This window comes from Dryobates pubescens, chromosome Z (assembly GCF_014839835.1).
Source record: "Dryobates pubescens isolate bDryPub1 chromosome Z, bDryPub1.pri, whole genome shotgun sequence".
NCBI classification, from domain to species: domain Eukaryota; kingdom Metazoa; phylum Chordata; class Aves; order Piciformes; family Picidae; genus Dryobates; species Dryobates pubescens.
The window spans coordinates 66296813-66321400 of NC_071657.1; the positions used below are offsets into that span (position 1 = coordinate 66296813).

Below are 24588 nucleotides of genomic sequence, written 5' to 3' on the forward strand. Positions count from 1 at the left end.
ATTCAATCTTCTGTATTCACAAAACCGTGGCATCCATTGTAGGGTTTTTCCTTTACCTCTGGATGTCTAACTGCTGACTGTAAATTCCACAAATCATTCTCCAAAATAATGTCTGAAAGAAAAAGAAGGTGCACCTATAAGCTGAGATAGCTCATATGCCTTAGATCAGTATTGCATCATGCAGACGATGTCAGCAGCTGTGCAGTGAAGCTGCCAGCAAGGTGAGATACAGCAGCGCTCTGTGGGCTCAATGAGTAAGTAAAAGCAAAGCACAAGATGGAGTCTTCTGAGGAAGAGTGAATGGCTTGTACCTGGGTAGCACTCTATATACATAGGTCATCTCCATTACTGCTCATCCTTCATATAAGATAAAGCCCTAATACAGTTGTCATGTCACCCAAATGCTGGCACAGAAGCTGAATTCAACCTGTGATACAGATGTACCCAGTTACAGCTCAGGAAGGACACAGTCAGCTCTGCATTAGGTTTTAGACTGCAGACATTTTTAGATTTTAAAAATACAGGGGCTACAACAGTCCAGTTCAACACTATGCCAAACATGACCCAACTAAATTCTGTTATCTGTACATCTCCAGACATTTTACAAAAGCAACTGCATCTTGCTGTTTTCCTTAACAAAATGGAAGAAGCAAGCATGAAGCGTATCTGTAAGACAGAAAAGCCCCACACAATCACATCAGAATACTGGAACACTGAAACCAGTGATTTGTTTCCCTGCTTTGTATTCCAATACTCTGTACTGCCAATCCTGAAAAGACTTTTTAAATAGTCAAGACATGGATGTGTCAGTTGACTGTTCAACCCATGGCACGTTTTGGTTTGTTAAAAGCTTGTACTTCACACACCACCAGTTATGAAGTGTTTATTTCAACATATAATAAGGAAGAATCTGTTCCATTAGAAGACTCATAAAATGATGGCCATGCTGTGTTAGTTCACTGACTGCTTCCTGTGCCCCATATGTCAAAACTGCAATAAAGAGCATAAAAACAGCACCTTAAATTCTTCCAAATTCATTGTGCATGTTAGAAAAGTGAACTCACATGCTAACATTTAGTTTTAGGATACACAGGGATTATATGATTAGAATCCCACTGGCTTGCTGGGAGGATTCAGCAAGGTAACTACAAATTACTTAGAAGGCTAGTGTCAAAAGGACCCCTGTACTGATTTAGCCTCTGCTCTAGATTACTGACCCACTTATGAAGAGCTAAGCACCCCTGCTGTGCAATGCCAACACCCACTCCATCTGTTTGCTTCTGCTTTCTCAGAACGTCTATTAGTCTGCATAAGAAGTTGTGTTAATTACCACATGAGCAGCTTTCATGTTGTACACACAGTATCAAGCTCACTTAGTATTTAGTTACCTTGATGAACAGTGCAGAAACAGAACAATCCTAATCTCTGAGGGAATACCAATGACAAAACTTCACACAGATTTCTGAATTTAATTGAGAATCTGACCATGCTAGAATTAAATACTGTATCAAACTCTGCAAATTTCCACAGGAAACAAACTTGTGAAACCAGAACTGAAACTTCTGTTAAGGGAATAATACAACAATCATGGGAAATAGAAGCATCCCACAACATTTGTCCATATCTACAGTGAGCTAGAACATTAGTAAGTAAATCTAAAGCTAGTTAAAATCCAACCCCCACAGAAACCCAAACATAAACCCACCTTCCCAGGCAGAGTTACATTTAGAAACTTAGCCCAGCTGTCACATCAGAACTGCATCTCAGCAGTTTACCATCTCAAAACTTCCTGCTGACTAGGGAGAAAAAAAAAAAAGTTTCAAATTCTTAGCTTTATTACTTATCCCTGCAGATCTTTAAAGGCATTCATTAAAGTGGGACTCAAGCAGCAGTTTCATTAACTTAGTAAGAACAAGAACCACCAGAAGTCATTACAGTCCTGAGTTGACATTTGTTTTTCTGCTGTCCAAGTGAAAAGTATGAACAGTCCAAAAGCCAACTGGCTGCACTGCTGGCAACCCTGGTGTCTTCTTACCCATTAATGTCAAGAAATATATATCCCTACAGGTTTCAGTCTTACTCTCCTGATACACACTATGCCAAGAAAGCTCTATTATATTTTTTTTTAAAATGATCATTAAGCTTGCAAAAGGAAGAAAGCAGAAGGACTGCTCTGGGGAAGAAAATACAAGCAGAGGGCAACATTAGAAACAAAGGGTGAACAGAAAAGAGGGGGAACAGAATTAAAGTGGTCATTCATTCAGAGCACACATGATTTTCCCAGAAAGCTGTGTCAAATATAAAAGAGAATGCTAAAACCATTATCAGATAACAGCTGTAACACATTTGGTACATGGAAATCATTACTGACACCGTCAAATCTAGTTTGCACTATGATTAATACAAAGTTTAAAAGCAGCTGGGATGAATGTGCTAATACAGAAATTAATGTCAAGCTAGACGCAGTTTCTCTCCTCTAGAAATTTTTCTGAGTTGAGGGGCTAAGCACCCAGAACACTCCTGTGCCGTAGTTTGATACTTTGAGCACACAGTGAGCTTGCACAGGCAGCTTTGTGGGATTTCTGTACCACATGAGCTGAAAGCAGACTGCATTATACTTACAGCCCTTGCCTCTCACACTGCAGTTGCTATGAATTAATTTGAGAAAGTCAAAGGGGTAGAATGCAAGTCATTCACCTAAACATATATACATATCAGGAGCAGAACAACAGTTCCAGAAATACTCCACTTTATTTTTGAAAAGGAACTTTCATTAAGCAGTAGCAAGTAATAATTTCAGTAAGTAAACTGATTTTTCAGACAGCCTGTCTGCAAATCCAAAATTTCACTTCGAATGGGAGAATGTATGCAGCTTGGACAATTTAAATGAAGCTACCAGATAAAAGTGAAAATTAGATGACTGAAGTGTTGACCAAGGAAAAACTAGGTTGTGGTTCTTTTTTGGTTGGTTGTTTTCTCTCTAAGTGGAAGTTTAGGTTCAAGTATGCCCCTCTGATTACAGTTATTAAATAAAAGCATACAGCAGTGCTACAAACTACAAGCTGTGCTAGGCACCACCAGAACACATACAAATTGGAGTTTTATGTGGTAATGTAAAGACATTATTAGAAACTGTGACTTCACAAAGCATGTGATTCAGCTGTAAGACAGCACTATATAAAAATCAAAATATGTTTTAAGGAAGTTTTGAAGAATCAAAGGCATGCAACTGAATTTTTAGTAATTTATTCACAGGATAGCCTAAACATCCATTTAGTCATTGTGTAAGTGGTTGTGAATTTCAAACACAATGGCACTTACCTTGGTATAGTCACACATTTAGTATTGCAGTTTTGAGTGGTAATTGCCTTCTCAAGCTCATCCAGCTGTCCCGTTTTCTTTAGCTTCTTGACCAAGCTTTTCACTGCTTTTTCACACCACTTTTCCTCCTGACCATTCTGCTCACCACCACCAGCTCCTCCAGAGCCACCAGCAGACTTTTTCCACCCCAGAAGTCTCTTCACAACTGGTGGAGTGAACGGCAATATGGATGACATGACTTTCACCAGACAGAACGCTCAGCAAACAATCAATAAGCAAGTCCTGTCTGATCCCTAAAAACACAAACCAAAACAGATATTTTAGCAATGAGGTTTCACATGAAACAAATATCTTGCTTAGGACTTTTCATTATGAAATGCTACAGGATGTTGCATCCTAAACCAAGCAAGACAGTAGTCGGAATCACAAGTAGGCACTTCATCATTAACATTAAAATGCAACTTTGCTACAGACTAGTTAGTGAAGAGACTACTCTTGAATTAGGCAATTTTTTCTCCCAGGTGTTATTTGGCTAAAGCCAGCCCCAGGAAACACAGACATTAATTTGACTCTAACCTTGCACCTAGGCTGGCTGGCTTCAGTCATTCATTAAAATATTCCACAGAGTAATTGATGAATTGCATACACACATATATGCATGCTCTGCCCATCTCCAAATTAATTTAACAAGCAAAATTGTGCTTTGAATATCACTTAGTTGTTATAGCTTGACAGAAGTCTTCCAACAACCAGACACTTCACAAGTTTTTTTCTCATTGTATGTCGTGTTTTAAATTACTGTGTCCAGTTCTGGGCCCCTCAGTTTATAAAGGACATCACAACACTTGAACATGTCCAGAAAAGGGCAACAAGGCTGGGGAGAGGCCTTGAGCACAGCCCTGTGAGGAGAGGCTGAGGGAGCTGGGGTTGCTTAGCCTGGAGAAGAGGAGGCTCAGGGGAGACCTTCTTGCTCTCTACAACTACCTGAAGGGAGGTTGTAGCCAGGTGGGGGTTGGTCTCTTCTCCCAGGCACCCAGCACCAGAACAAGAGGACACAGTCTCAAGCTGTGCCAGGGGAAGTTTAGGCTGGAGGTGAGGAGAAAGTTCTTCACTGAGAGAGTCGTTTGCCACTGGAATGTGCTGCCCAGGGAGGTGGTGGAGTCACCATCCCTGGAGGTGTTCAAGAGGGGATTGGATGTGGCACTTGGTGCCATGGTCTAGTCATGAGGTCTGTGGTGACAGGTTGCACTTGATGATCTCTGAGGTCTCTTCCAACCTTGGGGACTGTGACACTGTAACTACCTATTTTTGTTCCACTGGGGACGCTGATTTGAAATTCACTCATACATTTGCTAATCAGTTTTTTTCCCCCATCTTTCAGTCTAGAGTTCAACAGCCTACAGATACTGAATTTTCTCAACTGGCACTACTTATATTGTGAAACACTTGATGGTTTTCATTAAAAGATATTTAAAATCTTGGTTTGCAGGCAGCTGAGTATTAGAGCTGTCTGTTTCCAATTTTGATAGCCTTTCTTTATGTAACAACTACCTGATCAGGATGTTTGTATTAAGTGAAAGAATAGGAGGGACGCTGAAATGTGGACTATATTTAGCATTCACTGCAATTAGCACTTCCAATAGTTTAAAAGAGACCTGTTAGCCACTTAGAGAAAACATCTTGCATCTGCACCTTTTGTTAGGCTACTTTCAGGTATTAAAACCTAAGTCCCAAATAACCATATTACTCCAGATTGTCAGAAATTGAGGACATAATGGTCTTATGGATAGAGGTATACCAATAAAGGATGGAATCACAGAATCAACAAGGTTGGAAAAGACCTCAGAGATTATCAAGTCCAACCTGTCATCACAGACCTCATGATTAGACCATGGCACCAAGTGCCACATCCAATCCCCTCTTTAACACCTCCAGGGATGGTGACTCCACCACCTCCCTGGGCAGCACATTCCAATGGCTAACAACTCTCTCAGTGAACAACTTTCTCCTCACCTCCAGCCTAAACCTCCCCTGGTGCAGCTTGAGACTGTGTCCTCTTGTTCTGGTGCTGGTTGCCTGGGAGAAGAGACCAACCTCCACCTGGCTACAACCTCCCTTCAGGTAGTTGTAGAGAGCAGTAACATCTCCCCGGAGCCTCCTTTTCTCCAGGCTAAACAATCACAGTTCCTTCAGCCTCTCCTCATAGGGCTTGTGCTTGAGGCCTCCCCCCAGTCTCGTTGCCCTTCTCTGGACACATTCAAGAGTCTCAATGTCCTTTTCCAGGCACCAAATGGGTATTTGAATTTCAGAAAGTTACCAAATTTCCAAGCTATGCAAGTAAGCCAAATCAGCTGAAAATGCCTTGTTTTAGCTAAGAGCCAACACTACCATCAGGCTACTTGATTTGAGCTTTTGAGGCAGCCTACATGCCCCTCCATCCTCTACAGGCACTCCTCACTACTATTCTAAATATTCCAAGCTCACCTTAATAAAACTTTCCATCTGCAAAATAACATGGTTGACTTGGGACACTCAGAATAGAATAAACCAGGTTGTTGTTCTGGTGCTGGCTGCCTGGGAGAAGAGACCAACCCCCACCTGGCTACAACTTCCCTTCAGGTAGTTGTAGAGAGCAAGAAGGTCTCCCCTGAGCCTCCTCTTCTCCAGGCTAAGCAACCTCAGCTCCCTCAGCCTCTCCTCATAAGGCTGTGTTCCAAACCCCTCACCAACTTTGTTGCTCTTCTCTGGACACCTTCCAGCAAGTCAATATCCTTCCCAAACTGAGGGGCCCAGAACTGGACACAGGACTCAAGGTGTGGCCTAACCAGTGCAGTGTACAGGGGCAGAATGACCTCCCTGCTCCTGCTGGCCACACTGCTCCTGATGCAGGCCAGGATGCCACTGGCCCTCTTGGCTGCCTGGGCACTCTGCCTACCATCAACCAGTACCCCCAGGTCCCTCTCAGCCTGGCTGCTCTCCAGCCACTCTGACCCCAGCCAGTAGCACTGCATGGGGTTGTTGTGGCCAATGTGCAGAACCCGGCACTTGGATGTGTTCAATCTCCTGCCCATCTGTCCAGCCTGTTGAGGTCCCTCTGCAAAGCCTCTCTACCCTCCAGCAGATCAACTCCTGCCCCCAGCTTGGTGTCGTCTGCAAATTTACTGATGATGGACTCAATGCCCTCATCCAGATCATCAATAAAGATGTTAAAGAGCACTTCAGGCTAGAGTACTCATGGCTAATTTATGCCTTGCCATATCTTTGCGGTTTCAGTGAGGATCAACAAGTCAAACACTAAATTATGTTCTACAGGTAACTTTGAAGCAAAACTTTTCAACTTTCAAAACCCAGAGCGTTCAGTAGAAATGCTATTTCACTTTCAACTAAATTATACCTTCACAAACCAGATTCTGAGAACACCAAAAAGACTAAAGAGGGATTTGTGGTCTTCTGGGATCAAGAACAATGTGGTTGCAGTTGACAAGAACTCAAGTATAATGCTGGTAGCTTTACGCAAGCAATGCAAAATAATCTTAAATCACAGCACAGTTTGGGCCATAAGAGACCTTTAAAAATCATTTCATGCAAATGCTTCCACCATAGGCAGGGACACCTTCCACTACATCAGGTTGCTCAATGCCCCTTCCAACATAACTTTCAATGCTTCCAGCAATGGGAGCATCCACAACTTCTCTGGGCAATCTGTTCCTGTGTCTCATTGCACCCACCACAAAAAAACATAAAAGTTTTAACTCATATCTAATCTACTCTCTTCCACTTCAGAATTGCTGCTCCTTGTACTCCTTGTCGTGTCAGTAGAAGCCTTGATTAAAAAAAACCCCAACACACAGAAAAAACGCTCAATCATTTTCACACAAGAGTCTAACATTAAAAGAACTCACATTCTTTCAATATCAATGTTAAATTACTACAGAATTGTCCCAAATATTTCAGACTGTAGGCTTTACAGATTGCAAAGCATTGTGCTGGAGCCATGGCTGCACCAAACAAGAAAAAGAAACTAAATACCCAACATTTTCAAATTAAACACTGACTGTGACACTCAGAATACAGTTTCACAGAGAACCAAGTCAATCCAACAGCTTCCTCCCAGAGGAAGCCCAGGTCTCCTTCCTTTCTTTCCTGTGGCACCACCACACCTCACCACCAGTGCCAGTATCTTTCCACAGACTCAGAGGGTAATCAAACAACAACTGATCAATGAGGGGTTTTGCTGATCAAGGGGCTTTTTAGAAGTTCTTTCAGGTTAATGAGCTTCCCCAGCTCTCTCACAGGACTGTAAGAACTCGAGCTGATGTCAGGTGAAGTGTGGATGGAGGACTCCAGCCTCAGTCTTACAACAGCAGTGCTAGCATTGACTGCAATGCTGGATATGCAACCTGGGCATGTCATTTAACTTAAAATTCATGTTGGTGTCAAAGCCAAGTTAAGAAGCCATACTCCTTTTTCACATTTGGAAGGGTTTGCAGGCCTGCAAGTGAAATACATTATATCCCTAATCCAGCTCCAGAGATGGAACAGGAGGTTTGCATGGCCTCTGCTGTTATAAAAGCAAACTCACATGAGGCTTCTGAAAGACAAAACAGGAGTCACTGAGCTTGATAAAAAGACTTCAACATCTGAGCAATGCCAAGAAGATGCTTATGAGGCATATGCAAGAACTTGAAAAAGACCAAATCAGAGAGGATAGCCTCTTCTGCTTCAAAGATCATGTTTTAAATGCTAGGATTCATGATAGAATAGAATAGGTTGGAAAAGACCTTCGAGATCATCAGGTCCAAGCTGAACATTCCATTCAATGTTGAACAACACAGGCAACCAAATTCCACTATCATTGCTTATTTACACACCAATTTTTCTCCACTTATGGAGCTCACTAAAATACATGTATTTGCTGCTCTTTAGCTTCAATTTTGGCATCTTTCAACACCCCAGAATAGTCCTTTGACTGTCAGCCTTATAAAATACACTCCAGTATAGCATCATTTGCCACCAGGGTAAACTGTCTATTCTTCCAAGACCTCTAAAGATTCTCAGTACTTTCATCCAATTTTTCAGCTTTACAACACTCCTTGTGATGGTCTCCAGTTTTGCAGTATTCTCTCCCCTAAGATGTAACACTGATCTATAAATCATTTTCTGTATTCCCTGGTGCTCTTTCTTTGCATTTATGCTTCAACTGCACATTGAATGATGCAAGTCTTGCAGCACAAACTTAGAAACCCCAAACATTTTTTTTTTCCTTTATATTTCAACTGTCACACTATTTTTACATACTCAGATAAAAAAAAAAACACACACCCACAAACACCAAACACCACAAACTCACTCCATTTTTTTTTCCCCCATTCCCAAAAGACCTCTAAGGTCAGACCTAACTAATCAGAAATTTCCAGGTTTTCCCTTACATATGTGTGCTCATTCAGCTTCAGCAGAAGAACAGAATAAACCAGGTTGGAAGAGACCTTCAAGATCATCATGCCCAACCTATCATCCAACACCACCTAATCAACTAAACCATGCAACCAAGCACCCTGTCAAGTCTCCTTCTAAACACCTCCAATGATGGTGACTCCACCACCTCCCTGGGCAGCACATTCCAATGACCAATCTCTCTTTCTGGAAAGAATTCCTTCCTAACATCCAGCCTAAACTTCCCCTGGCACAGCTTGAGGCTGTGTCCTCTGGTTCTGGTGCTGGGTGCCTGGCAGAAGAGACCGACCTCTGCCTGTCAACAACCTCACTTCAGGGAGTTGTAGAGAGCAAGAAGGTCTCCCCTGAGCCTCCTCTTCTCCAGGCTAAACAACCCCAGCTCCCTCAGTCTCTCCTCACAGGGCTGTGCTCCAGACCCCTCACCAACCTTGTTGCCCTTCTCTGGACACCTTCCAGCAAGTCAACCTCCTTCCTAAACTGAGGGGCCCAGAACTGGATACAGGACTCAGGGTGTGGCCTAACCAGCGCAGTGTACAGATCATACAGGTTGATCTGCTAACGTGTGTGTGGTGGGTTTCAACCCACCACACTGTGAAACTTATCCTTTTTTAAAACAAAACCCAAACTAACTACAAAGGGACATACTCTAATAGCCCTTCATTACAATTAGTAGGTATTTAAAGGAACCCACATGACATGCAGCTGTATGAATTTCTTCCTTCGAGCTGTTGTTTTGCCAGGTCAGGGATTTGCCGGGAGTACCAATAAGAGTTTCACTGAATTATTCCAGTAGTGGCCCCATATCTTTCAAAGGCTGAGCACAAAGAATGTGACACAAGTAGGACAGGACTTCACTCAGCTTAATAATTCAGCCAAATGTGATGAGAACTCACCGAAGAATATTTCAGCCAGCTTTATTTATGCAAAAGTGGGACTCTGCTTTACGTTTAGAGGAGGCACTGCAAGGTGCAAGGCGTGGTTAGGTTGAATTAGGGGCAACTTGGATACAGGCAAATTATTTGAGGAGAATGCAGCAATAATTAGTAAGAAATATTCTACCAGGTCAGAGAAGAGATGCATATAGCCTGGTGCTCCATCTACAAAGGTGGCAAAAGGACATGCCATGCAAGGAAGGTGCACCAACCTGGCTGTTTTAGTTCTTTTCATAAACCTTTAGCATCTGAAACTGTTACCATAGGAAATTAAAGGCTACATTCCTACTTATTCAGCAACCACTTCACCAAGTTCTTTTCTGAATCCACTTCCATAACATATTACAATGGACAGCCCCAGAATTTAATTACCCACTGTTTAAAAGAAGCACTCTTTTAATGCATTGTTTTCCTAGTTCCAAAAGTGCCTCCCGTTCTACTACTACTAGCTTTGCTGAGGAATTGTTTGTATTCATCTCGTCAGCAAGCTTCTCAGTTCTGTACATTTGAATCACATCACTTCCTCTGGTAGAGGGCTATCAGCCCCCTGTCACAAAGGAAGTATCTGGACATCATAGCTCATACAGTTCAGGAATCTCCCCTTGACAGATACCCAGCCGTAGTGGTTTGCTACCTCAATTACATCACAAGTACTTGAAGAAATTGCATAACGACTGATCTAAAGACCACAGGAAAAATTCTACAGACTATGGTTACCTTTTCATTTACCTTTCTGGTCATATTATCCTAAAGCTCTCAACATTTCAACTAGAAGTACAAAGCTGGAAACCTGCACTTTGAGGAATTTGGAGATAGGAGTACAGCATGTCTGTGCATGAATATCTGGCATGGGCTCAAATGAAAAATGAGAAGTCCTACATATCCATTGGGTTCCAACTACCTACCTAGTCAGTTTGACCCCATGTTTATAATAACAGGCTTGGAAACCACTGTTACATATTATTTTTGACCAAAAAAATCCCATTTCAATTAACCAGATGCAAATTTGAGTTCAGTTTGATACAGTAATATAAGGAATTTTGATCTTTGCTCCTAACGAATCCCCCTCTCATATGCTGTTGCTGGTGACACTAGCCTCTTGCTAAAAAACACTTCTCCAAGCTTTTTCTTTGTACACTTCTTTTAACCACAAGAATTTCTTTTTCTTCCAAACACACATGGAAAACAACCTTTGCCAACACTCCAAGAAAGATGTCCACACTGCTAAAATAGCCACAGATTACGTAGATGCTAAAGTAATACCCCTTCTTCCTTGCTTGTGACTTCCTTATGGTCTACAGCCAACCATCTTCAAAAACCGTGTGCTCTCATGCAGTCTTTGTACTTTGCCATCACTTACTCTTTGCACTGTCCCTTCCTTTGCTCACTCTGCTCTACAGAGGCTCAAGACCACAGCCCAAATCCAATCTTTTACCTTCCTGTATACTATTTCCAACTTCCACTGCAACACACTGGGACTCTTGAGTAATTACAGGGAGATTTTCAAGACTCTTTTCTGAGTTCAACTATAGTTGAGCTATCAATATCAAAGCAGCAGTGCAGTGCATAGCAGAAAACTTCCACTACTTTATCCCTTTCCACATTCTCTGGATTGTGCCCTAAAACTGCAGCTTTGACTATTCAGTGAGAACTCACTCTGCTATCCAAAGGTGCAAGTGTTTCTTCAGATTGCTGGAACATAGGAAGCATGTGCTGGTATTCCCAAAAGAGTAAAACTGGAAAACATACAAACTGCCTAATCTAGGTGGTATTTGTTTCATCTCTGCCCCCGAGTCTATCTTTGTTTCCTGATGCACACATGTTTCTATAGTTGGTCAAACAGTGTCATAGTTGGCAACTTTTAAAGTCACAGTTTGAGTCATGTCTGCTATTACTCCATTCTACTATGAATCTCTGAAACAAGTATTAAAATACTAAGCCCATGACCCAGCAATAGCTAAGTATAAATTTATAAAGTAAATTTTAAGGACAGCATGCTAGCAGACTAAAAACCTTCAAAGGAGTATTTCCCTTCCTGAGTGTCTGGAACATACTACAAACACACTGGTGCTACCAAAAATATTGATTGATTTCTGGCTAATTTATTCTAAAGCCTTGTGCAACATATTTCATATCAGTCTGCTTATTCATCTTAAACTTGAAATAAAGAAACTTGATGTTTCCTGGGTTTACTAGAAGTATTCTGGCTTAGAGGAATTTGATTTGCAAGAGGTCTTCTGGAACAAAAAGGACAGAAGCTAAGCTGCTGGGGTAAGAAGATAGAGGAAAACAATCTGCAGTATTTGAAAGAGCCTACAACCTTGTTTCTTGCCAGTTTCAGTCCCATTTCTGTGATTTATTTTTTTTTCTAAGACTTTTTTTTTTCATTAATCCTGAAATTCAGAGAAGATATTTTATCATTTCACCAAGTATGCAATGTCTCAGACCTTTTAGACAATGAGACTTTTCCATTCACATGCATCTCCATGATATTAGTGGCTTCACAGTAAGGTAACATTAACTGAAGCACACTCTTTCAGGCATCATCAAGATCTTGAATTAGGCTGAACAGTACCAAGAGCTGAAGTTTCAAAGGGCACAGCTTATGCAGCACTGCATATGTCTCCTATATTAAGCCAAAGCCATTAAGACTTAGAGAAATTACAAAACAAGCATTTCATCTTGCATTGAACACAAGCAAAGCAAAACCCATTTATGATCTGCTTCTCGATCTTTTAGGCTGTGATATTCCAAACAACAATCAGACAGCTTATTCTCAGTGGAATCTCAGAAATCTCTCCCCAGTGTTAATGATCTCAGCTCACAAGAAACCTGAATTCTGTATGAAGTTCAAACTAAAAATCAAGAGTCAGTCGTTTCCTTTTCAGACAGAATACACTCTAGTTGAATCACTCAGTAAAACGGAAAAGACATTTCACTTCTATTGCACTCACAACCAATCCCCCCCAAATAAACTTGCCTTTGGAGACTCCAGATGTGATAATTCTTTCTTGTTCCCCTGAAAATTTGTAATAATGACACCTGGTTTTGTCAAAATGGAGAAGCTCAAACCTGCTGCCATGTAAATACAGGAAGAATGCAAGAAATTAAGTCGGTGTCCATCTTTCTCTCCTCTTACGGAGACCAGGATAGGATGGCTTCAAGTATTCCCTTAGTGGGCTTTGGGTGTTTGAAGCTTTTTATCTTCGAGGAAGGTGGAAGCAATGCGATCGGGGCCACTTCCCAGTTCATCTTTTCAGCCAATCAGGCCAGCAGAGGGGAGTGGCTCTAACAAGCTCCCTCTCAAGGGGCTCTGTCTGGCCAGCAGCCCCATCTGGCCAGCTCACAAGATATAAAGCCAAGGTCGTGGTTCAGCCTTGACAGAAGCTGACAAAGTCTTAGGCAGGACGTTTGTGATCTGGGGAGACAGCTGTGAAGAATACTCCTCCTCCAGATCAGCTTCAGAATAGAGGATTTTGTAACATGTCTCCTATAGAGAATCATTCAACACAATTTTTAGGGTTATCTTGCTCTAATATTGCAATGCACCTTGAAACTCTGCACAATTCAATTATCTTTACACAACTCATTGAAAGCAGGATTAGCCACCCAGTTAGAAAATAGGCTTTTCCCCCTCTAATTTCATGAAACTTAATAACGAATCAAATGACAAAACTACAATTTCTCAAACACAGAATTAAAATAAGCATGATCATGATGCTATGGAACCCTTAAAACCTGGATTTTTCTCTCACTATTAAGGACAACTTCAAATTGCTGACAAATATAGTAATGAAAAGCTGTGCTGCTACTAGAAAATTAGCACACTGTAACATAGGCATTTGTGGTATACTAAAATTGCAGGCAAGCAGAGACACAAAGAAGAGATGTTGAGTTTACTGACCTTTGATTAAACTGCTAACAGGAATGATGTAGTTTAGCAACTCTCCTAAAATCGCAAAAGAGGAAAATTACCACAACTGCAGTCATACAACCCACCTGTTTCTGCACAGCATCAAACTTCTTCCACTCTGCATTATGAAAAACCTCACAGTATCATTCTTTACAGCTCAAAGACCTTAACAACTCCACGAAAGCACCGAGTAAGAACTCCAAACCACAGCAGTTTAAAGCTATTCTCAGCTTATTTGTTTTAACTAAACTTTTCCATTGGTGTCAGTTTCATTACTTTACTCCTGAGCTATATTTGACAAGCATATTGACAGAGTTGCTATCCACTACCTGTTTCAGGTTTTATCCGTAAAGCTTAGGAGTTTCTCCACTTTGTTAAAACACTAATAACTGCATTTAACAATTCGTTAAGGCAAGTTAGCTTTAGAAACAGGCCTAAATGTTTGTCAAACAAGCGAGCACTGCCCGCCCTCCCTCCCTCCACCTCCCCCATGATAAGCAGAGTTAACTGCACCAAACAGCGTCTTATGTTAAACTTGTATGCTCCAGGGTAATTATATCAAGCTTGAGCCACAGACTAAACTGATTTAAGATCCAGGGACTGCTCTATTGCTGTGTCTTCCTCTTCCTGGTCTTACTTCACACGCTGTATGGCTGTCAAACACATGCAACCGCAATAAAACGCCATCTACAACAAAGTCTTACTGTTTGTAACACTGTTTCTCTACTGGAAGGAAAGAGCAGCGTTTAGGGAGGTTTTCCGCAGCAGCCAATTTCTTCTAGCCCAGAGAGTATTGAGCACAGGACTGCCTGTACTCTCCATTCTATTACAAAAAACTAATCCCATCGCATGACCTGCAGCAATTCAGTTTAACAAATCAACAATTACAAATATTTTGGCAAAGTAAGCTTAGGTATTGTTTGCCTCCAGGCACAGTTCACAACCAGTTTGTGGCTTTATGATAAAAGTCATTAAATCCAATCTGAAAAGCAGAATTTACAGCTCACTTAGCAAGTCATGCCCATAAATGGATGCTTTCAATTACAGGGCATTTACATGCACAATCATTAAGGCAGCATCGAATACATTTGAAAACTCCAGAATACCTTTTACAACAATTAAAACTTTTATACTGCTCTCTATATAAACAAAACTTAGGAATTCTCTTCAGTCCCAAGCAGAGCTCAGTCATTGTTACCCAAAACCTATTACAAAGCCTGTTCTCCCAGTACTTTTGTGGGCAAGAGATTAGAGAACAAGTTTTGATTTTTTAAAGTTGCTCACAGGAGCACGGATTTCTTTCTTTCTTTTTTTTTTTTTCTCTCAGCTCCAATAAACTCAATTATATCAACTGGTGCTCAACACTTCTGAAAGACCTACTGGTACAGGAAAGAGGAGTATGACCCAAGAGTGCCTTTCCTTTGGAGAGTCACTATGTAATTTATGCTTATTTGATTTTGTTCATGAATCTAGCTTCTGGGTGGAGGAAAAGATCAGTTAAGAGACTAATTTTTTTAAGCTACAAATAGACGCTCAGGGAAGGTTACTGCACACACCCAGCTTCTTCCATAAAGAAAACTGGATCTTCAAACACTTTCATTTAGTTGACTGTCTGTGAAGCCAGATTTCAGTCCACACAACTGCAGAAAAATGAACAACTACTGAGCATCCCAATATATTGTTACATACGTGCTTAAATTCATCTGTGACTTAACTTTAAATCACCTTAAACAACATCATCTTCTGCCTCTTTTTAAAGACATTTGTAACTAACACTATCTTTCATCACAACAGTGCTAAACAAATTGGGGGAAGGGACTTCAAAACCTCCCCTTTATATTGCCATTACACTCTAACAGATTGTAAATGCTGAAGTTTTAAAGCTACACCTCAGAACAAACACAACACATCAAAAAAAAAAAAAAAAAAGATCTATTCATGCAACATGCAAGCTCCAACGCTGTTATAAAGCACAAGAAAGTTTAAATAGCAATCTCTTTCTGCTAAGAGAAGACTTTCACCTTAACAACAAGCAAAATGTTTTTTGTCAGACTGGAGAACAGAGTAAAGACTATTCAATCCCTCACTATGGAGTCCAGCCCCCACAGAAATAGTGCCATGAATCAGTCTGAAAGTACAGCTCTCCAGGCTAAGAGGCACACTGAAGAACAGACAAACCTGCTGTTATGTGTGGTCTCCTAATAAGCTGTCATTACAAACTTCTTGCAACAGATGGAATCTGACTTGTTTATAACCGTGAATTGTGATAACATGAGCTCTCCGGGCAATTAACAGCTCTTTCAGAAATACTTGTTTGGTAAACCCAGTAAGCAAAACTTTTCCTTAACGCTATCCACTTGTTTCTAAGGTACATGAAGTGAGTACAACACACACGGGTTGTTTTTTCCAATCAGAAACTGTGATGGACCAGAAGACATGAGACTAGGCTGCAGCCTGAATTCCAGCTGTTCAGCTCAAAAGTCCTTCACTCACCCACTTTTTCCCTCCCTTCTTTCATTTCCTCTGAGCAAAGACTAAAGCACCACACCGTGTCACACTTTTTCTCTTCCCCTCCAATCCCACCCCCCTCCCCCAAAATAATACAAATAGAACTCCACAACTCTACAGCAACACTGACTTCTCCCACATATCACAACATCATTTCTCCATGCGTTATCTAGGTAGATGAAACACTCAGCAGATTATGTTTGTTTACATCCTCCAATGCATAGATAGCTACAGCATTAAAACTCGTGCCATGTAGAAAACCACTAATCCAAATTTGCCAGCACATGTCTCATGTAAGCAGCGTGTATTTCACATCCATGGCTCTGGACTAGGAGAAGAACAAATAAAAGGACCCTGCCTGAAGCAAACCTTTATAATCTTTAGATACTTCCTTGCAACTTAGTGCTAACTTTCTCCACCACCCCAGGAAGAAGTTTTCCACACCTGACCTCTGCATGAACAGAATACCAGGCAGAGAGGGAGGGAGAGGAAGAAGCAGAACTTGAGTGTTTTAGAGATTATTTTTCTCTCCCCTCACTCCCCATACACAGACAGGCATACACCGGCCCTTCCCACCCTTCATCGCCCTGCGGATGGGGGTATTTCAGCCTGTGGGTGGCGAGGGGGTGACAGCAACCTCCCTTCCTCCCCACTTCCCCTCACACAGACCCAGAAGCAGTCTCTGGTCACCTTACAAGGAGAGACACCCCCCAAGACGCAGGCCGCCGCCGGGGCCCACCGCCCTCAGCCCTGCCCGCGTCCCACCGTAACAAAGAGGGAGGAGGGCGCAGGGAGGCGTCCCCCGACCGGGACCAGGCCCGGCCTGTCCCACCCCAGCCCGTTCGCCGCAGCAGTGGACCCCTTCCCAAGGAGAGGCCACCCGGTGTCCACCCCCATCTTCTGCGCGGCCGAACCGTCCGCCGAAACGGCCCCAGGACCAACCTCTTCCTTGGCGAGCGGCGCGGCCGCCCTGCTCCCTCAGCGCTGCCTTCTTCTGCGTGCCCGCCCTCCCCGACACCATTGGCTCCCACCGCGCCCCGCCCCCTGCCGTAGGCGGTGAGGCTTTGCATTGGCTCAGCCGCCCATCGCTTGATTGAGACTTGGTGAGGATTGGATGACAGGAGCAGAGGCCCGGCCCACAGCACCGATTGGCGGATTGGGCCGCCAATCGAGTGCCCGCGGATGGGAAAAAAAAGAAGAAGTAAAAATAAATAAATAAATTCATTAAAAAAAGCAAGGCGAAGGGAGACAGTGCCGGGTGGGCGTGGCTGCGTGCCCGGCGCGGCGGGGGCGGGCCCGCGGGGTTCGTTGGCTACTCTGGCTGTCACTCCTTCTTCTAAGCGCCCGCCAAGGGTGGTTGATCGAGAAATTGGAGGCGGAGTGGAGGTTTGAGTGACCCGCACACACACGCAGCCTCACTGGCGGCTACCGTAGCCGTCCGCGGCGGGCGCGGGAAGGAGCTGAGAGAAAGTAGTGCGTGCGTTCGCGCCCGAGATTACGTCGGGCGATCCTCGCTCGGGAGCCTCTTCCTTCCTACAATGGCCAATAAACCAAAATCTAGGTTTAAATGCTCTTTGGATAAGGGGGAGTTAAACCTTTTACCTCAGCGGGCCCGTGCGGGGTGGGATGCACGGCGGGATGCGGAGGGGATGCAGGGTGGGATGCACGGCGGAATACATGGTGGGGCACGGTGGGATGCAGGGCGGGATGCAGGGTGGTGCACGGTAGGATGCACGGTGGGATGCACGGTGGCCCTTCAGAGGCACATCCACTCTTTCCCACAGCCATACAGAGGACAGCACGGTCCTGCTCCCCTGCTGTTCACCAGGACTCATTTCCCCCATGGCCTTATTCACAGTATCACAGTATAACCAAGGTTGGAAGAGACCCCAAGGATCATCAAGTCCAACCTGTCCCAACAGACCTCACAACTAGACCATGGCACCAAGTGCCACGTCCAATCTCCCCCTGAACACCTCCAGGGACGGCGACTCCACCACCTCCCTGGGCAGCACATTCCAGTGATGAATGACTCGCTCAGTGAAGAACTTTTTCCTCACCTTGAGTCTAAGCCTCCCCTGGCACAGCTTGAGACTGTGTCCCCTTGTTCTGGTGCTGGTTGCCTGGGAGAAGAGACCAACCCCCTCCTGTCTACAACCACCTTTCAGGTAGTTGTAGAGGGCAATGAGGTCACCCCTGATCCTTCTCTTCTCCAGGCTAACAGAAACAGATTTAAACTGCCCAAGGTTTCATGGGGTACAATCATGCAATAGGAGAATCATAGAATGGTTTGGGTTAGAAAGGAGCTCTAAAGGTCGTGTAGTCCAAAAGCCTCCTTCCACTCACCCCTGTTTCCACAGTCCTTGCAGTGAGTCAGGACATCTTGAACTAGATAAGGCTGCTCAGAGTCTTGGACATCCTGCCCTTGAATTTTGCCACTGTGCCACTGCTATTGTTGTAAAAATAAAATAAAATCAAAATAAATCTGTCTAGTCTGAATCTCCCTCTTTTAGTTTAAAAGCCTTAGAATGGAATGGAATAGAATAGAATAGAATGGCATAGAATGGAATAGAATAGAATGGAATGGAATGGAATGGAATAGAATAGAGTAGAATAGAATAGAACAGAATAGAATAGCATTGAATTGAGTCGACCAGGTTGGAAGAGAACTTTGAGATCATCAAGTCCAACCTATCACCCAGCAGCATCCGATCAGCTAAACCGTGGCACCAAGTGTCTCCTCCAATCCCTTCTTAAACACCTCCTTTCGTCCTGTCAGGCCTTGATAAGAACTCTGTTCCCATCTAGCTTATGGACTGCTTTTAAGTATTGAAAGGCCACAATAAGGTCTCCTTGGAGCCTTCTCCAGGCTGAACAACTCCACCTCTCTCAGCCTGTTCTCATAGCAGAGGGGGTCCAGACCCCTGATCATTTTTGTGGCCTGCTCCTGACATGCTCCAACATGTCCCTTTCTTCCATGTGCTGAGAACTCCAGAGCTAGGTAACAGCAGTACAGGTGGGGGTTTCCCTGAACTGGAGTAGAGGGGCAGAATCACCTCTCCAGCAGGCTGGCCATATCTCCTGTGATAGAATAGAATAGAATAGAATAGAATAGAATAGAATAGAATAGAATAGAATAGAATAGAATAGAATAGAATAGAATAGAATAGAATAGAATAGAATAGAATAGAATAGAATAGAAATTAATCAGGTTGGAAAAGACCTTTGAGATCATCGAGTCCAGCCCATCACCCAACACCATCTCATCAAATAAACCATGGCACCAAGTGCCTCATCCAGGCTCTTCTTAAACACCTCCAGAAATGGTGACTCCACCACCTCCCTGGGCAGCACATTCTAATGGCCAATCTCTCTTTCTGGGAAGAACTTCTTCCTAACATCCAGTCTATACCTCCCCTGGTGAGCTTGAGACTGTGTCCTCTTGTTCTGGTGCTGGTTGCCTGGGAGAAGAGACCAATCCCCTCCTGACTACAACCACGCTTCAGGTAGTTGTAGGCAGCAAGAAGGTCTCCCCTGAGCCTCCTCTTCTCTAGACTAAGCAACCCCAGCTCATATATAGTACACTAAGTATGTGAAAAGAGCCAAGTACTCAGATTTTAAGAAACATTGTGACTTAAGGCTGGGAGCAACAGCAAAATACATAACAAAGTCATTTCATATTTCTGCTATTCATCTTTCCAGTTATTTCTCTGGAATGATGAAACTCAAATCTTTTCACTACCTCTTTTTAAATGCATAAGTGTGTATCCAATATTACATAAATCACTGTCATTTCAGACTGGGTTGTTAGGACATTTTAAAGGAAATAAGAAGAAAAAAAAAACAACAAATAAAAAACCCCCAACATTAAAAATTGTCAGTTCTTGATGTCAGCCTGCTCTGTGTGTCTTATACCCTTATCAAAGTGGGCTTAAGAAATAACTAGTGTTAAAACTAATGCACAAAAATATCCTTTTCTGGCCCATCACAGGGGAAACTTGTTGATGTGTGTGTTATAAAGCACATTCAGTTTATCAGGTGGGATGGAGTTAGACAATAATCCTTAGAAGTGGGAAGTGTTGTAAGAAATTCATAGCACTATGAGAAGATCTGTATATCTGCTCACATTCCTCATTTACACTGCATAATTCTGGTGAGTAAATGATTTGACTATCTTATCTTAATTCTTACTGCCTATTTGCACACAAACCCAGTTGCCCTGAGTCACCAAAAGGCAGAGTGATTTCAGAGAGACAACTTCAGCATAGTCACTTGAATTTGGAATTCTCTTGCTGTGTTAACTTGCTGTACTTTGCACTAAAATGAGTCTTGAGCTTTCATACAGCTGGGCAGGAAGATCTTGCTGCAGGAAGATTCCCAAGATCCAGATCCCTGTAAGGAACCTGGAAGTTCAGATGCAGTCATAGATGTTACATGTATGTTTGGTGAAGTCCATTTCATGCTAGTCTCCTGGCATAGAACAGAACAGAACAGAACAGAATAGAATAGAATAGAATAGAATAGAATAGAATAGAATAGAATAGAATAGAATAGAATAGACCAGGTTGGAAGAGACCTTCGAGATCATCGTGTCCAACCTATCATCCAACACTATCTAATCAACTAAACCATGGCACCAAGTACTCCATCAAGTCTCTTACTAAACACCTCCAGTGATGGTGACTCCACCACCTCCCTGGGCAGCACATTCCAATGGCCAATCTCTCTTGCTGGGAACATCCAGCCTAAATCTCCCCTGGTGCAGCTTGAGACTGTGTCCTCTTGTTCTGGTGCTGGTTGCCTGGGAGAAGAGACCAACCCCCACCTGGCTACAGCCTCCCTTCAGGGAGTTGTAGAGAGTAAGAAAGTCTCCCCTGAGCTTTCTCTTCTCCAGGCTAAGCTTCAAAGCCTTGGATTTTATGTCTGAGTACAGGGGTAGTCAGCTGCCACCAAAGACCTGTAGTGTCTTAGGATTGTAGAATTGTTTAGGTTGGCTAAGGCCCTTAAGACCATCTTGTCCAGCTGTTGATGCTATCAAGTGCACCACTAAACTGTGTCCCATAGCACCACATCTACAGGTCTTTTTAATGCCCCCAGTGATGGTGACTCCACCACTTCCTTGGGCAGCCTGTTCCAGGGTTTGGCAACTCTTTTGGATAAGAAATCTTTCTTAATATCCAACCTAAACCTCTCCTGGCATGTTTCCTCTTGTCCTACTGCTTGTTACTTGGGACAAGAGACCAAGTCCCACCTCATTACAACTTCCTTTCAGGAAGATCTTCCCCCAGCCTCCTCTTCTCCCTGTGGTGTCCCCCAGGGATCAGTGCTGGGCCCCATCCTGTTCAACAACTTTATTGACGATATGGGTGAGGGGATTGAGTCCATCATCAGTAAGTTTGCAGATGACACCATGCTGGGAGAAGGAGTTGATCTGTAGCTCTCCAGAGGGACCTTGACCAGCTGGACAGATGAGCAGAGTCCACTATGATGGCATTCAATAAGTCCAAGTGCCAGATGCTGCACATTGGCCACAGCAACCCCATGCAGTGCTACAGGCTGGGGTCAGTGTGGCTGGAGAGCAGACAGGCAGAAAGGGAGCTGGGGGTACTGGTTGAGAGTAGGCGGAACGTGAGCCAGCAGTGTGCCCAGGCAGCCAAGAGGGCCAATGGCATCCAGGCCTGCATCAGGAATAGTGTGGCCAGCAGGAGCAGGGAGGTCATTCTGTCCCTGTACACTGCACTGGTTAGGCCACACTTTGAGTCCTGTGTCCAGTTCTGGGCCCCTCAATTTAACAAGGACATTGAGATACTTGAACATGTCAAGAGAAGGGCAACAAAGCTGGGGAGGGGTCTGGAGCACAGCCCTGTGAGGAGAGGCTGAGGGAGCTGGGGTTGCTTAGCCTGGAGAAGAGGAGGCTCAGGGGAGACCTTACTGCTCTCTACAACTCCCTGAAGAGAGGTTGTAGCCAGGTGGGGGTTGGTCTCTTCTGCCAGGCATCCAGCACCAGAGAAAGAGGACACAGTCTCAAGCTGCAGCAGGGGAAGTTTAGGCTTGAGGTGAGAAGAAACTTCTTCACAGAAAGAGTTGTTGGCTGTTGGAATGTGCTGCCCAGGGAGGTTGTGGAGTCACCATCCCTGGAAGTGTTCAAGAGGGGACTGGACGTGGCATTTGGTGCCATGGTTTAGTTAGTCGTGAGGTGTTGGGTGTCAGGTTGGACTTGATCTCTGAGGTCTTTCCGAACCTTGTTGATTCTATGATTCTAAACAACCCTATTTGCAAGTTCTCTCAACCACTCTTCATAAGACTTGTGCTCTAGACTCCTCATCGGTGTTGTAGCCCTTCCTTGGACAGACTCCACCCTTACACTGCTTAAACCCAAAACACTTTGATTCTCTTGGCTGTCGGTGAAGGTCACAGTTAAGCAGAGCCTCTCAGATGGCTTTAAAGGACCTCTCTCAGGTCCAGCAGTAGTTCACTGCTCCCTCCCGAGATAAAGAGCAGGGGATCCTTCTGTGAGCTTCCTGAGGGTCCGTTTGGACATACCTCCTCTACTCACTGCTAGCTAGCCAACCTGCACTCTCAGTTGTCAACAGGCAATGCAACTGCATTTTCTTTCCTGTTTTCCTAATATTTATAGATTAGAAACATTTTGTGTGGTTAGCATTTCTGTTTTTTTTTCTTGAGTTATACCTCTGTCATTTCATATTACTCCAAATACTGCACTATTCATCTGCTACATACTTTATTTTGGATTAGAATAGAATAGAATAGAATAGAATAGAATAGAATAGAATAGAATAGACCAGGTTGGAAGAGACCTTCAAGATCATTGTGTCCAACCCATCATCCAACTCCATCTAACCAACTAAACCATGGCAGCAAGTGCCTCATCCAGTCTCTTTTTAAACACCACCAGGGATGGTGACTCCACCACCTCCCTGGGCAGCACATTCCAATGGCCAATCTCTTTTCCTGACATCCAGCCTAAACCTCCCCTGGCACAGCTTGAGACTGTGTCCTCTTGTTCTGGTGCTGCTTGCCTGGGAGAAGAGACCAACCCCCACCTGGCTACAACCTCCCTTCAGGGAGTTGTAGACAGCAAGAAGGTCTCCCCTGAGCCTCCTCTTCTCCAGGCTAAGCAACCCCAGCTCCCTCAGCCTCTCCTCACAGGGCTGTGCTCTAGACCCCTCCCCAGCTTTGTTGCCCTTCTCTGGACACCTTCCAGCAACTCAACATCTTTCCTAAACTGAAGAGCCCAAAACTGGACACATATTAGTTGAAGTCAAAGTTGAAGGTGTTTGGAAGCACATTTATTCTAACTCCCAAGTAAAGCATCACTAAAGGGAAATAGCCTTGTTTGCAAAGATATTTACACAGGTTTGTCTTTACTAACTTAAGCAAACAAGTGTAATTTGTGAGTAGGCCTACAGAACAACAGCTTTATTTCTGCATTAATGGTAGGCCCAGGTCCAGCAAGGATTTGTCAAAATGTTTAATTCTATGCAGTTGAATAAACCAGCTGAAGGCAGTGGGATCAGTCATAGGAACAAAATACAGCATAAATGCAAACCTTAGTGTGATTAATTTTGCTATCAACCTTATTTCCTTTTTCTGTTGGCTTTTTTTTGTTTTTTTCCAGCAAGCTGAAATTAATTCATTGCAAAGGAAATCTTCAAAATTAAAAAGAAAAAAAAAAAAGTTTGTGCCTCCTTAGGAAGGATCAAAATAAACCAATTTATGCTGTGATCAGTTATTAATACAGTCTGTTTCTGTTTTATATACTGTGTAAGATGCACTATGCTAATTAAGCATATGTTTGTATAGATTAGTCTCAATGAGATTTACCCCGGTTTTCTACACCATCTGTGCAAGACTGGTAGCTGAGTTGGAAGTGATCTCTGTATACATTGTCTGTGTTAGCTGAAGAGTTGTTTAGAATCCTTTGAGGTAAAAAGTTGTTCTTCGCGTTATTATTGGTCCTGCAAAGCCTTAGGGGTAGATTTTGACCATTCCCTTTCTGCTTTCAAGGACCTAGGAATTTGTGACCATATAATTTTGAAAGTTATTGTTATTCTGATGGGTGGAACAGGTCAACCAAGAACTCAAAGAGCCTGGATCATCCTTTCTTGCTTAGTTTTATTTACAGATATAAAACATATAATACTGTTGTGCGAGTGAAGCTATCACCAAATAAAAATGTTTCTGTAATAACAACAACAACAAAAAGGCCTTAAAAATATGTCAAGACTTTATCATTACAAAACTGTCATATTGTTTACTTCAGTTCTTGGCATTTATCATGATGAATAACTGATGCAAAAAGATCTCAATCCTTCTGACAGCACTTGAAGCCAAATGTGTAATCCACAGGGAAGTCTGTGTTAGAGCCCCCCACCCCTGGCACTCTGCACTGCTTGGTAGGCAGGCTGAGTTCTGTAGCTAGGGCGATAGAAGAAAGAG

At 43.2% G+C, this 24588-nt stretch overlaps 1 protein-coding gene across 2 annotated transcripts in view; it reads right to left on the reverse strand.

Annotated features, from left to right (window-relative positions):
* SMAD2 (SMAD family member 2) overlaps window positions 1–13658 on the reverse strand; it is a 51522-nt gene extending 37864 nt beyond the window's left edge. For both annotated transcript variants that reach the window (XM_009901694.2, XM_009901693.2), the window contains exons 1-2: window positions 13612–13658; window positions 3322–3614 (exon numbers count right to left, since the gene is read on the reverse strand). In XM_009901694.2, the coding sequence (XP_009899996.2) occupies window positions 3322–3557 (236 nt within the window). In that variant the 5' untranslated portion in view covers window positions 3558–3614; window positions 13612–13658. The remainder of the gene's footprint in view (window positions 1–3321; window positions 3615–13611) is intronic.
* Window positions 13659–24588: the final 10930 nt, after the last annotated feature.